Source organism: Acipenser ruthenus, chromosome 7, assembly GCF_902713425.1.
Source record: "Acipenser ruthenus chromosome 7, fAciRut3.2 maternal haplotype, whole genome shotgun sequence".
NCBI lineage: Eukaryota > Metazoa > Chordata > Actinopteri > Acipenseriformes > Acipenseridae > Acipenser > Acipenser ruthenus.
This window is the reverse complement of record NC_081195.1, coordinates 62,923,263-62,936,951: the sequence shown is the minus strand read 5'-3', so window position 1 is coordinate 62,936,951 and position 13,689 is coordinate 62,923,263. Positions and strand designations below refer to the sequence as shown.

The window sequence follows — 13,689 nt, the reverse complement described above, 5'->3', positions numbered from 1 at the left end:
GGTGCAGTGACTTTTTATTGTGCTGATTAACAATTGACATTGCGAAGATGCTGCAAAATGACCTGTCGATCTTGGAGGTGTTGTGACTCTTGGTCTCCCAGTTCGTGGCCTGTCATTGATACTGTCTCGCCAGGTTTGAAATTGCTGGTTGTGAGCACCCAAGACGGCAAGCCACAGTACACTGCCCTAGTCCAGCCTCCAACATGCTGACTGTGCAAAGACACTGCTCTCTTGACAGATGTGGCATATTGTTTTTTTTCTGTGATTTTCTTTATTGCTTTTATTCAAGCTTGCAATTCAACAGCTGAAATAACTCCATAGCCAGTGTCCAATTAACTGTCTCACTAATTAGGTGATTAAGTGCATATGCTTCAGTCACAGTCACTCAAGCTTGTCATGGTCAAGGATGAATGATCGAGTGATTAAAAAGAAACCAAAAACAATGTCCATCATTTATATACCTTCATTTATTTTCAAAAAATTGTTATAATAGTGATAAGTTTCTTTTGATGCTCGGTGTATATATATCTATATATATATATATATATATATATATATATATATATATAAAATATTGCATAAAACCTTCCTTCAGTTAAAAACCTACAATTTTTTAATTATAAAAGTGAACCTTCCATTTCTTTAATTAAGGGTTCATTTTAGATCAACAGCTGAAATACAGTATTTCAACTATAATAAATAAAAGAACATTATTACACATGATATTCCCAGCAATTCATTCCTTCATAGTCTCCTGTTCTAGACTGGTCCAGATCATTTTTCTTGCTAAAAAATAAAAAAAGGAAACAAACACAATTTAAATAGGGTTCCAGCAACTTTGCTGTTTGGACCCCTAATTATGCCATGCTACAGCATTGTCACAGATGATACAGTAATATTCTATAATCCGATTTCACCAACAGGGGTCAGGATTGGTAACAGCAGTGAATCACACAACAACATTGGCAGCAACATTTAATTTGCTTTTGTGCTAGAAATCTGGCTAAACTGGCAACATTTCTAAGACTTTTCAGAGCAACATTACGGGTACTGGAGACGTGTAAAAGGATGATGTGTGAGTGCACATTGGAAACGTACCTGAAGAGCACGTCCTGTGGTCTCGATGGGCAAAAACCAAACTGCGACTGCACATATAAAACATGCAACAGAAAACGGACACAGAGCCAAGGCCACGGATTTTGACATTAGAACCTGAAAGATGAAATAGTATGGAGGTTTCAATCAGTAAGTTTAGTTGTATTTATTTCTAAAATGGGATTTATGATCCTTACAAACTTTGCATTTATATTAAAATACACACTCACTCTCTGCACTTTTCATTCTATATAATGAAATGACCTTTTCACTAGATTACTGAGGTAGATACTATGCATAGCGGATGCTTAATAAAATAAAACTGCTTACCTGAGCTATAAATGGTGCTGTCATTCCACCAATACGGCTAGCCGAGTTACAAAAACCCATTCCTACAGAGCGCATTGTAGTGGGGTATACCTGCATAGAATAGCAACAACAAAACCAATTCAGCAAGTGGGGACTGTGACTGTGCGGGTACCTTTTAATTGAACTGCAGGAAGATTTCAAAATATGTACCTTCCATTCAAAGATCTTGCCAAAGCAGGTAAAACCAATTACACAACTTATGAGTAAGTAGCTTAAAATTGCATTATTAAAATATATATAATTTTAGGGATAGACTGATGCATTTGTATTGAAAGTAGCAAACTAGTTTACCCACCTCTGCAGTATAAATGTAAACAGTGTTAAAATTTGTTGACGCAAGGGCACGAAGAATAAATAACAACACAGTCAATCCAAAACTAAGAGAAAGAGAAAAAAAGGTAAGTAAGCACTACTGTAGATATATTTGGAATTTAGGTACCCACATGGTGATGTTCATTCTTTGTTGCATTTCTGTAATTGTTTGGTTCAATTTTACAAAAGAATGACTGAACCCGAGTCCAGAACACTTTATACAGTAATCAGGTGATGAATACCAAAACACTGGGACAGGACATTACTAGAAGCAATGACGTTGAACACACTTTTGAGTCTTTAAACCCTCTGAGCTTCCAGTTCCCAGTTTTGTAATACATGTGTTTACATTTCAAAATGAACTTTGGCATAAATACCTTTGTTAAATCTGCACCACTGTGTTATAGCATTAGGACAAAGTCAGCCGGTGCAAGCAGTTTTTGCACTTGCCCAAGTCTGAACATGGTTTTACCTGCTGAACCAACAAAGTGCTAAACACAGTTGTAACATGAATACCATTCACTTTAAACTGATCAAACCTCTGTAGCTTCAGTACCTTGTTGTACAGATGTTGAGAAGGAGGAAGAAAATTCCAGTTACCAGCGTGGAAATAGTTAAGGAAAGTCGTCTCCCTAAGAAATTTAATGTTGCGATATTCAAAGGTACAACTGGGGAAAAAAGAAAAATGTTGTGCGACCAATTATAGCAAATGCATCCATTTATCTACAAAAAAAAATAAATAGAACATTCTGAGATTTCTTTCCTTAAAGACAAGGATTGGCTGGTTGATTTAAAATGTAAAGTCTTTAGTGAAGTAAGTATTTAGTTAGGTTCCTGACAGTAAAAAAAAAAAATCAGGTAGATACCTGTATCAAAAAAAGTGTTTTGCCTTCATCAATGAAGTTATGGGTGAATCTTTCACAATATAGCATTCAACCTGCAATTCAATATAGATGGTAGTATTTTGGGAGAACGAGGTTGCAGTTTGAAGTTCAGTGCCATACCTACCTGTAACTGATCCTTGAAAGATACTCTAAGACACAAACCAAAATGTGTGTGCAAATTAGCAGTAGTATTTCTTACATGCAATCTCTCCAAGAGTGCTAATAAGCATTGTGTGATAATCCGAGGGTCCAAAGGAGCTGCAGTAGCACGGTGCACCATCAGCTCCATTGGTCTTTATTCCTGCTTGGGTGCCACAGACAAGATTTCGCTCAAGCAGCTCAGAGCTGGCCAGGATAATTCCATAGTATGAGAAAGAGGCAACAAACCTGAAAAAAAATGTAGAAATAAAATAAACAATTTTTCTTTAAGCATTCCAACTTCCTAAATAATTACCAAAGTTCTTGTTTCAGATCACAACTAAATTAATTGTCATTAGTGCAGAAAGCTATGATATCTAAATATGCTCAGTCACAGAAAGGCACAGAAAACATACATTACCATGAATACCACAATATCAGTGATGTTCTCCTATACGAAGGAGTTAACAAATCCAGAAAATATCCTCTCCTTTCCTGCAAGTTAATGACACAATATAGTAGAACATTATTATTATTAATTTCTTAGCAGACGCCCTTATCCAGGGCGACTTACAATTGTTATAAGATATCACATTATTTTTAAATACAATTACTTTTTTTTTTTTTTATACACATTATTTTTACGTACAATTACCCATTTATACAGTTGGGTTTTTACTGGAGCAATCTAGGTAAAGTACCTTGCTCAAGGGGACAGCAGCAGTGTCCCCACCTGGGATTGAACCCACGACCCTCCGGTCAAGAGTCCAGAGCCCTAACCACTACTCCACACTGCTGCCACATGAGACTGGATTTTTCACTGAAATATCAATTATCTTAACTAATATTTTCTTAACTAATATGATACTAAATTATGTTTTTTTTTTTTGTTTTTTTTTTTAACGCAATAGTTTAGGCACTCCTTTGATCTCAATATAGGCCTCAGAATCATGTCTGGTCTCCAAGTACATCTGGCATAGAGTCCCCCTTTAAAACTCTGCCCCTAGTGGATGTAGAAATACCACATTTGTTCTATGTGGTATTTCTTACTCAAGCGTTTTCACTGTTACATCATGTTCTGTTACATCCACCAGAGACAAAGTGCTGCAGGGGGACAGAAGTACTTTCAGGTTAAACATAATTCTGTGAGCTTTACTGAAGCCACAGGGGTGGATCTAAAACAAGAAAAATACATTAGTTAACTCACACCCATACACAGTTGCTTTTTTTTGTCTTAAAAATTTAGAGTGACCATTTATTTTTATTTATTCCCAATTTGGAATGTCCGCAGTGAGTCCCCACACAGCACAGACGTTCTGAGGGTGTGTAGGCGTCCTCCGATCTCACAAGCCTAAAGCCAGAATCGCTTTTACACCAAGCAATCCAGAGCAGAGGTGGGTGGGCTACGGAGATCAGCCCTGTTTTTTATCCACTATGAATGTGCTCGGTGTCTGGCCAGTAGGGTTTGCTGAGGAGCAATCCCTGCCGGTTTCCCATCCCTCACCCCGGGAGCGTCACAGTCAATGTGACGCCCCCTCGGGGTCCCCAGAAAAGTTCAGCCTCTTAGCACAACCTGGACACGAACAGCCTTATCAGCACTGTGGGTAAAAAAAGGTCCAGTGCTAGTTATCATTCCTCAAAATAATGATTCTGAATTTCAACTGATCTGAGCTTGAATAATTGATAACTGATTCAAAAAGGGAGTGTTGTCAAAAATCAGTAACAAAACTGTTCCTATACTATTGTTCCATTTGATACCATTCACATGTATATATTGTAGGGCCTATTAGATATTGTGTTGTTTCACATCAAGTGATGTTAGGGAAGAACAAGTGAAAAACCTGGGTGCTCAGGCAAATGTTTGATTAGATACTTTTATATTATATTGTTTTTCACACAGCAGAAAACTACTGATACCAAGAAATAACTTTCAATTTGTTTGAAAAAAAATAAATTAGGTGAGAAAAAATAAATCCTTTTCTATAGTAAACAGAATGTCATTTAAATAGAAGTACTTACCACAATAGACTCCACTAATCTTCCCTCCGGCAAGCAGGCCCGATTCATTTTTGCAATTTTTTGCAGAGTTTCTATGGCAACTGTGGTGTTTCCTGATGAGACGTTGTACCTGGCAGACTCAGGAATAAACTGTAGATACATATTAGAATCCGTATTCATTTTAATGCTTACCCTTGAGTTTAGTCAGATATTTCCCAGTTCTCTTAGATGTGCATTTATTAAGCAGGGAGGCACTTGGAATACCCCTCTGCTAGTAACGGTGATGGTTAGGGAGAAGGAATTGAACTGTGGCTACATACATTGCCCACCCATCTTACAAACACAAAATCACATGTTTCCGAAAATTCTAGATAGTTTTCCTCAACTGCATTACCACAAACAGAGCCTCCAGCTTTGTAAATGTACCATTTAAAAAAAATATATATTTTTTTGTTTTAACAGTTTAAAATAGTTATTACTATGAAGGCAGACATGAAGTTTGTTTATTGTAGAATTAGCTATGGGGGAGACAAAATACATACTGTATTAAAAAATTTGGCAGAGCTTCATACACTTCTACAACAATGGCGTTTTTTAAAAATATTATATCCTGTGGTATAATATATAGTCATTTGTGTATATCATGGTACTTTTATCCTTTTTGTACAAAGAGACCTTATACACCTCTCTGTGAACATGTTTTACCCCCCCCCCCCCCCGTCTTCTATTACCGAGTTTCATTTATTGTCCTGCACTGCAGCTTTCATTACAAACAAAAAGCACACTATTGTGTCATTCATTAGTGGACATATCGTAAAAACAGTATGACAACAGATTCTCTACGTTCACATGAACCTAGCAACTCATCTTGCCTTAAATCGTTGTAGAACAAATTCAGCAGAATACTCAAGAGAACACTTTTGCATTTAGACAATCCAGGGTGTGCAGTGAGATAATCGCACCCTTCTAACAGGGTGTGGTGCTCCTGCTTACAGACCACCAGCAGTGTCTGATTGCCACAGAATTACCATCCACAGGTGTATACACAATACAGGTGTTTTAACACAATACATTCTGTATACAGAATACTAATACAAGTTATTTTTTATTTATTGACTTATTTTTTTTTTTTAAAACACAGCAAGTTTAAGCTTGAAATTACTTACTAAACATCCTTAAATAAAGAAATTGTTTAAAAAAACCCTGTAGAGGGAACAGTACTGTGCAGCATAGAAAAACATTTTAATTTTAAGACGTTAAACATTAAAAATACATCAGATGTTTATATAATTTTTATGAAACAAAAAGTATTCTATTGGTGAGTGTGTTTGGGTATTTACTCAATTTGCAGAGTTATTTAAGCTGATTTTTTAGGCACCTTTTAGGCACAGATAAATGCCTGAAACAGTGGCATTATTGCTATATCAGTCACTAGATTTAACCCCCAGGTTGACAAAAATTGCACATAGATACATCTGATCGGGTATCTATGAATTTGTTTGTTTTTTTTCACAGTTGTTCATCCCTATTAAACAGATTTCATGTATTATCAATGCAAAACTCCAAAAATTGTAATAATGTAGTCGTACAGTACCTTAAATAAAACAATAAGGACGATGCTGGGAATAGTGGAGATTCGAATCAGCCAGCGCCAGCCATAAGTGGGAACAACTGCTAATCCCAGGACAATCACCATCAATGAACCTATCAGCCAAAAAAACTAAAAGAAAGAGAAAAGGGTTAAAAAAAAAAAAAAAAATCCCATTTTTATTTTTCCAATTAATTAATTATTTGACACCAAGTGTAAAACCCCAAGTAAGTGCAAAACTGGAGTGACCAGTAACATGAAAAAGTAATTTACCATAATCTATCATCTACACATGTTATGTGTACTTCTTTTTTTTTAATAAACACTGTTGATTTCACATCCCCACTTTTAAAACTGATGAAATTACCAACTATAATTTGTTCTAGGCCTGATACTTATTAAAATACTTTGTTTTGTATAGACAATTAAAATGCAAACCTACCGATGCCAAAGGTAACATAAAACCTCTGTATTTTTTTGGCAGGAATTCTGTTTTTAGAACAAACCTGCCAAAACAAAGTAAAAAATAAAAAAATAAAAACTCAGAATGTGACAACAATTCCAAATGCCTAAAAAAACCAACCACCCTGATAATAAATAAATAAATAAATAAATAAATAAATACTGCTGATTTTATTATGCAATTTATTGAACACATTTTTTGTTATTTTCATGTCTGGCGGAAATAAAGCGTCCAAGTGAAATTATATTCTGGGAAACCACTGCTTCTTACAGTACTCAGTTCCAATTATGCCTGTGTGACAGGGTACTTGTGTCACGTGTGTGGTTAACAGCTGATATGCAAGACACAGACATGGGAGTTGGAGTTAAAATACCGCTCAGGCACGCAGGATTTATTAACACAAAATACAAAGTAAACAAACGGGTCATGTGCAGCTACCAGCGATGGTAAAGCACAGAGGACACATACAGGTGACTGTACAAAAGGCAATATAAAACACAGTACAAAAACTACAAATAAAAAGGTGCCACACAGGGTGAGCGCTAGCCTTACTGAACGAGGCATCCCACTCCAGGAATCTGCTACAGTACGTAACCCTCACTATACATTACTTGGGATCGATATCCCCTAAACTAACCTACTTTTGAACCTGTATTCTTATGGCGACTCCTGCTTATTCATATGGCCTTGGCTGGGCACTGCCTTCACAAGTACCGGAACAGCCAATCTCTCGCTGCACTTCCTCTCAACCAAACCTAGCAGACAGCAAGTCTCAACTGAGTGCCCGTCTGTAAACAATCATTGAATCAATCTTAACAACTCCAAAAAAGGCACACACAGTAAACCCATTTCCACATATAAAATTACACCAACACTAATTTCCCCATGTGCAGGGCAATCGTCTTGTGTGTTTCTGTATGTTTTGCTCTCCCTTTCTTTCTTCTTGCACTTACCCCTGAGAGTGACCAGACACACCAACCCCTACCATGGCACGCAAGAAGACGAACCAGCCGTATGTTGGGGCGAATGAGGTCAGCAATGAGAAATATAAACCCCAGACAAAACAGCCAAAGACAACCTACAAGAAAAATGTAGTTATCATTTTCCATACAGAGATCTTCGATAACTGCCTGGCATCTCAACTGATATTATTATTTGTTTATTTAGCAGACGTCTTTATCCAAGGAGACTTACAGAGACTAGGGTGTGTGAACTATGCATCAGCTGCAGAGTCACTGATAACTACGTCTCACCCGAAAGACGGAGCACAAGGAGGTTAAGTGACTTGCTCAGGGTCACACAATGAGTCAGTGGATGAGGTGGGATTTGAACTGGGGACCTCCTGGTTGCAAGCCCTTTTCTTTAATCACTGGACCACACAACCTCCTATATTGTTAGGCACCACGATTTTGTCTCACCTTCCACCGTCCATACTTGTCAGCCAGGTATCCACTAAACAGACTGCAAACCATGAAGCCCAGAAACACCATCTGACAACAAAAGGAAGCACATTAGGAAGGATTTATTCTTACAGTATGTTAGGAAATGGATGATCTCTTTCACAGCAATGTACCAGGGATGCAGAGCTAACATGTAAATATTTAACCTTTCGTCAATTGCAATACAGTAATTGTCTTGAGGTAGAGGGCTATAAAGCACTTGTAATTCTAAGTAGTGGTCAGTGTCTACAGTAACAAATGTCTAAATATTCACCATCTGTTTAGTCTAATGCTATTTTGCTTACCGTCGTGACAAATGCCACCTGCCAGTCTTCCAGGCGCCACTCACATCGAATGGCTGGGGACACGACAGCTAGCAGCATAATCTCAGTGGCTTCAACTATCTAAAACAACCAGACAAGCAAAGAAAAGTAAATAAATAACTAAGAACAGTTTTGTTAAACTAAATATTTGCTAGTGGCAAACTTTGAGCTGGAGCTAAAGCTTTGTATCATTTGTTCTACCATTGTCTTTCCATTAATGATCATTTAATATAAATAGCATTTGATGCTACTCTAGTAGTGTAACGCTAAGGCCCAGTTGTGAGCTATTGCAAGTCACATCTATGAACTACTTTGCTCATATAGAATGCCCTTAAGGACTGAAGTACAGTATTAGAACTAACCAAAAATAATTTAGGAAAAAAAAAACATTTATCCAGTTGGTACAATTTTGTGAAAGAGGCCTAAAATATTATTTTACAGCTTTATTTACATATTTATTTGTGGTCTGCAATATGCCAGGATATATCAGGCAAAACATTTAGCTACTTTTTTTATTGCTATTAGATTTGTTATTACTCTTGTTCATACTTACACTTGTGCTTCCCATTATGAAAAACAGAAGAATATGGAATCGGCCAAACCCAATGGTTTCCACAGCATCCTCCACAGTATACGTTTTATCCTCTGAAATGTACACAGAACCATTGGTGCCTGGTTATAACCAATCCTTAAAAACATATATATTTTTTCTTACCTCTAGCTTTATTAACATTATTATCCTGTTCTTTGTGTACCTTAATTCAGGATAACATGTAGCACTCTGCTGCTTTTGCTCTAGGTCACATGATCTGATTGTAGCGTGATCAATGGAATGAGATTGAGCTACAACACATGAAGTGATTAGGGAGCAGGAAGCAGTAGAAACCTTTCATTACAGCACTGTAAAGCATAAAATTCAAGCAAAGGCCCAAAACATCTTCAACATAAGATACAGGGATGGAGGTTGTGATATTTTTGCCAGGGCTAATAAGGGACAAGAAAATGTATAAATTGTATAAATTAACCGTGCATGCTAGGAGTCGTCCAAAATGATCATCAGTTACAGCAAGCATAAACAGCGTGTTCTCTCTCAAGACCCCCCCGAGCAAGTCACTTAACCTCCTTGTGCTCCGTCTTTCGGGTGAGACGTATTTGTAAGTGACTCTGCAGCTGATGCATAGTTCACACACCCTAGTCTCTGTAAGTCGCCTTGGATAAAGGTGTCTGCTAAATAAACAAAATAATAATAATTTTAAGGTGTTTGTATGTGTATGTGTTTGCTTTTTATATTAACACCTTCACTAACATATGCAGAGAGAGTATTTGTATGGCCATTGGATAAGGCAGATTCATTGTTTTTTCACTAACACTAAATAATCCAAGTACTTCAGTGTGATACATTTGTATTGTGTATTTAAGCTTTTCATACCATCATTGTTTGGTTTGCGTGCCACGTCACTTTCAAAAACGGAAGGAGTTCAGTTGTTATTGATTGGTGTTTATTGTATGCGGTTCTCAGGATTTCAGAATAAAAATGTGTTTCATTTGAAGGTAGATTAAAAGTTGTACCTGTGGCTTCAGTGTGAGATTCATTTGTTTCCTGGTTCAGTTCCTCCAAGTAAATGGTGTTTATCATTGGCTTCCTTTTCATGGTGGTGTTCATCTTGATAAAGCCCCAATGCTTCCTGACTCAATGCTCTAACTCCACACTGACAAGTCATACCAATAAACTGAAAACCTGAAAAAGGCATTAACAAGTATGTGAGTAAGAAACATCCTCTGCCATAGCTGTAATCAAGCAATATGAAAAAGTAGACCATCAGACCTATAGTACATCCACACAGAGTACTTGTACTTGTATATATATAGTGGCTCTCAAAAGTATTCACCCCCCTTGGACTTTTCCACATTTTATTGTGTTACAACATGGAATCAAAATTGATTTAATTAGGAGTTTTTGCCACTGATCAACACAAAAAAATCCATGTCAAAGTGAAAAATAAAATCTACAAATTGTTCTAAATTAATTACAAATACAAAACAGAAAATAATTGATGGCATAAGAATTCACCCCCTTGAGCCAATATTTGGTAGAAGCACCTTTGGCAGCAATTACAGCCATGAGTCTATTTGGATAAGTCTCTACCAGCTTTGCACATCTGGACACTGCAATTTTTGCCCATTCTTCTTTGCAAAATTGCTCAAGCTCTGTCAAGTTGGATGGGGACCTTTGGTGAACAGCAATTTCCAACTCTTTCCACATATTCTCAATTGGATTGAGGTCCGGGCTTTGACTGGGCCACTCCAGGACAGTGACCTTTTTGTTTTTAAGCCACTCCAGTGTGGCTTTGGCTGTATGTTTGCGGTCATTATCCTGCTGGAAGATGAATCTTCTCCCAAGTCCCAGGTCTCTTGCAGACTTCAGCAGGTTTTCCTCCAGGATTTCTCTGTACTTTGCTGCATCCATTTTGCCCTCTATCTTCACAAGCTTTCCAGGCCCTGATGCAGAGAAGCATCCCCATAGCATGATGCTGCCACCACCATGCTTCACGGTAGGGATGGTGTTCTCAGGATGATGTGTGGTGTTAGGCTTGCGCCAAACATAGCGCTTACCGTTGAGGCCAAAAAGCTCTATTTTGGTCTCATCAGACCATAGAATCTTCTTCCACTTGGTCTCAGAGTCTCTCACATGCCTTCTGGCAAACTCTAGTCGAGATTTGATGTGAGTTTTTTTCAACAATGGCTTTCTTTTTGCCACTCTCCCATAAAGGCCAGTTTTGTGAAGCACCCGGGCTATTGTTGCCGTATGCACAGTGTCTCCCAGCTCAGCCGTGGAAGACTGTAACTCCTTTAGAGTTGCCATAGGCCTCTTGGTTGGCTCCCTGACTAGTGCCCTTCTCGCCCGGATACTCAGTTTTTGTTCTAGACAGATTCACAGTTGTGCCATATTCTCTCCATTTCTTAATAATGGACTTTACTGTGCTCCGGGGGATATTCAATGCCTTGGAAATGTTCTTATATCCTACCCCTATGGTGCTTTTGAAGAACCTTATTCCGGATTTGCTTTGAATGTTCCTTCATCTTCATGATGTAGTTTTTGTTAGGAAATGTACCAACCAACTGTGGGACCTCCCAGAGACAGGTGTATTTAACCTGAAATCATGTGAAACACCTTAATTGCACACAGGTGGACTCCATTCAACTAATTATGTGACTTCTAAAGACAATTGGTTGCACCAGAGCTTATTTAAGTGCGTCATAGCAAAGGGGGTGAATACTTATGCAATCAATTATTTTCTGTTTTATATTTGTAATTAATTTAGAACAATTTGTAGATTTTATTTTTCACTTTGACATTATGGACTTTTTTTTGTGTTGATCAGTGGCAAAAACTCCTAATTAAATCCATTTTGATTCCATGTTGTAACACAATAAAATGTGAAAAAGTCCAAGGGGGGTGAATACTTTTGAGAGCCACTGTATATTATTTATATATATATATATATATTTATATATATATATATATATATATATATATATATATATATAGTAGCGATCCTGGTTCCCACAGACAGGCGCATCACACAGGGCAAGGCAATCCACACACAGGCGGAGGGCGGGCGCAAACCCGGGACCTCTCGCACTAAAGCATAGCGCCGATACCGCTGTACAAAAGAGCCGGCTACTCGCACGGAGCGTATATCGGGCTTATGTCTTTGTGTGTGATTACGTCACCTACCAGCCCTACTGCTGCCTTCCCCCGTGCACGCTACAATAACGTCTTCACCGGTTTTCCGCCATGGTGCTCTGCAATACGTGTTGTTCAGTTTAATTTTATACCTCAAGTTCATTTTTAACTTATGAGTCTTAAGATAAATTACTTAAAACAGTATTCACTACAAACGACATGACACCACGCTAAAACAATTTGAGCATAAGCAGTAAAACACATTACTAACCAACCAGACACTAGGTAATTTTGCTTTATTACAGCAGCTTAGATTCACTCGTGTACCAGTTATCTGCGCATGGAAAACACATTTTCACAAAATTTCACCAGTAGTCTTCAAAAACAGCACCAGTACGTTACGAATAGCTAATTTACATATCAACCCCACCTTTCATATCAATTTGCATGACGCCGGGTGAAAAGCCTGGTTTACTGGAGTAAAATAAATTGACCGAACGGAAACGCAAAAAAACATTTTACACGAGACATTTTTCTCGTGTAAATGTATCAAGTTAAAAAAAAAAAACTCGCATGGAAACCCCATGTATGTGAACTCACAATGCTAACGTTTTTGTTTATCTATTGCAACTACGGTACTATCAAAGGAAATACTACTTGCTAAAAATACAAAAAAAAAACATGTTAAATAGCATCAATTGATAATTTAATATGATAATTAATGACACTTGAATTCCCGCGTAACATCCACAACACATTTCTTTTGTTGCAAAAGTTAAAATACGACATTAAGTATCCTTGAACGGCCTTCGCTGTATTTACATTGTAAGCTTTAATGTATCCAGAATGGTTGCCTTTTACAATAAAACATATATTTACCTGTTTGAGCAAACAACTTCCTATGTATTTGGCAAATCAACTGAATTCTGGAAAAAAGGTCATAAAGATGTTTAGCTGTCGAAAATATTTGTACTCACTTGTATGACCGCTGTGCACTTGTCTTCCTCTTGCGAGCTTCTTTCAGGTACTCGAGCCGGTTTTACCTGCAGCACCTGCCCATTTCAGGAAGTTGTTGTTTTTTTGTTCTCATCTTAGGTGCAGTATAGCGTGATGTTCATTGGAGTGTACATGTAATTGCACGCTGCCTTTACCTTGTTTGTTTTTTGTTACATAGGTACTTATCATATATTAGGCTTATAGTGTTTGTTTATTTTGTATGTTTGCTCGGTGCAACTTTGTAACAATGTAATTTGCAACACTTGTTAATTTTACAAACTAAGTACAGGAATAGGGCTACATGAAAGAAATTACATTAGATACACTATACGTTTTGCTATGCCTTTCGTTGGCAAACAATTCGTTTGTTTGTACTATAGTGCTCTCTGTGCCTAA

The 13,689-nt window shown here is 37.4% G+C and overlaps 1 protein-coding gene across 2 annotated transcripts; it reads right to left on the bottom strand.

The window, feature by feature from the left end:
* Positions 1 to 604: 604 nt before the first annotated feature.
* Positions 605 to 13,429, bottom strand: svopl (SVOP-like). Of its 2 annotated transcripts, none has more exons than XM_059027553.1 (16): positions 13,275 to 13,429; positions 10,179 to 10,347; positions 9,163 to 9,254; positions 8,592 to 8,690; positions 8,266 to 8,337; positions 7,801 to 7,925; positions 6,827 to 6,890; positions 6,391 to 6,516; positions 4,818 to 4,946; positions 3,220 to 3,293; positions 2,860 to 3,047; positions 2,333 to 2,444; positions 1,760 to 1,841; positions 1,426 to 1,515; positions 1,099 to 1,212; positions 605 to 786 (listed from the first exon to the last, which is right to left on the bottom strand). In XM_059027553.1, the coding sequence occupies exons 2-16, from the start codon at positions 10,270 to 10,272 to the stop codon at positions 775 to 777; spliced, it is 1,473 nt and encodes a 490-aa protein (XP_058883536.1). In that variant the 5' UTR covers positions 10,273 to 10,347; positions 13,275 to 13,429; the 3' UTR covers positions 605 to 774. The 2 variants fall into 2 exon arrangements, with proteins under 2 accessions (XP_058883536.1, XP_033882573.1); XM_034026682.3 differs by having other exon boundaries at positions 13,177 to 13,285.
* Positions 13,430 to 13,689: the final 260 nt, after the last annotated feature.

Coding starts and splice junctions, on each gene's coding strand:
- svopl (XM_059027553.1), bottom strand. CDS start 10,272: ATGAACACCACCATGAAAAGGAAGCCAATGATAAACACCATTTACTTG. Junction 8,691..9,162: donor TCATAATGGGAAGCACAAGT/GTAAGTATGAAC, acceptor TGGTTGTTTTAG/ATAGTTGAAGCCACTGAGAT. Junction 4,947..6,390: donor TCCTTATTGTTTTATTTAAG/GTACTGTACGAC, acceptor ATGTATCTACAG/TTTATTCCTGAGTCTGCCAG.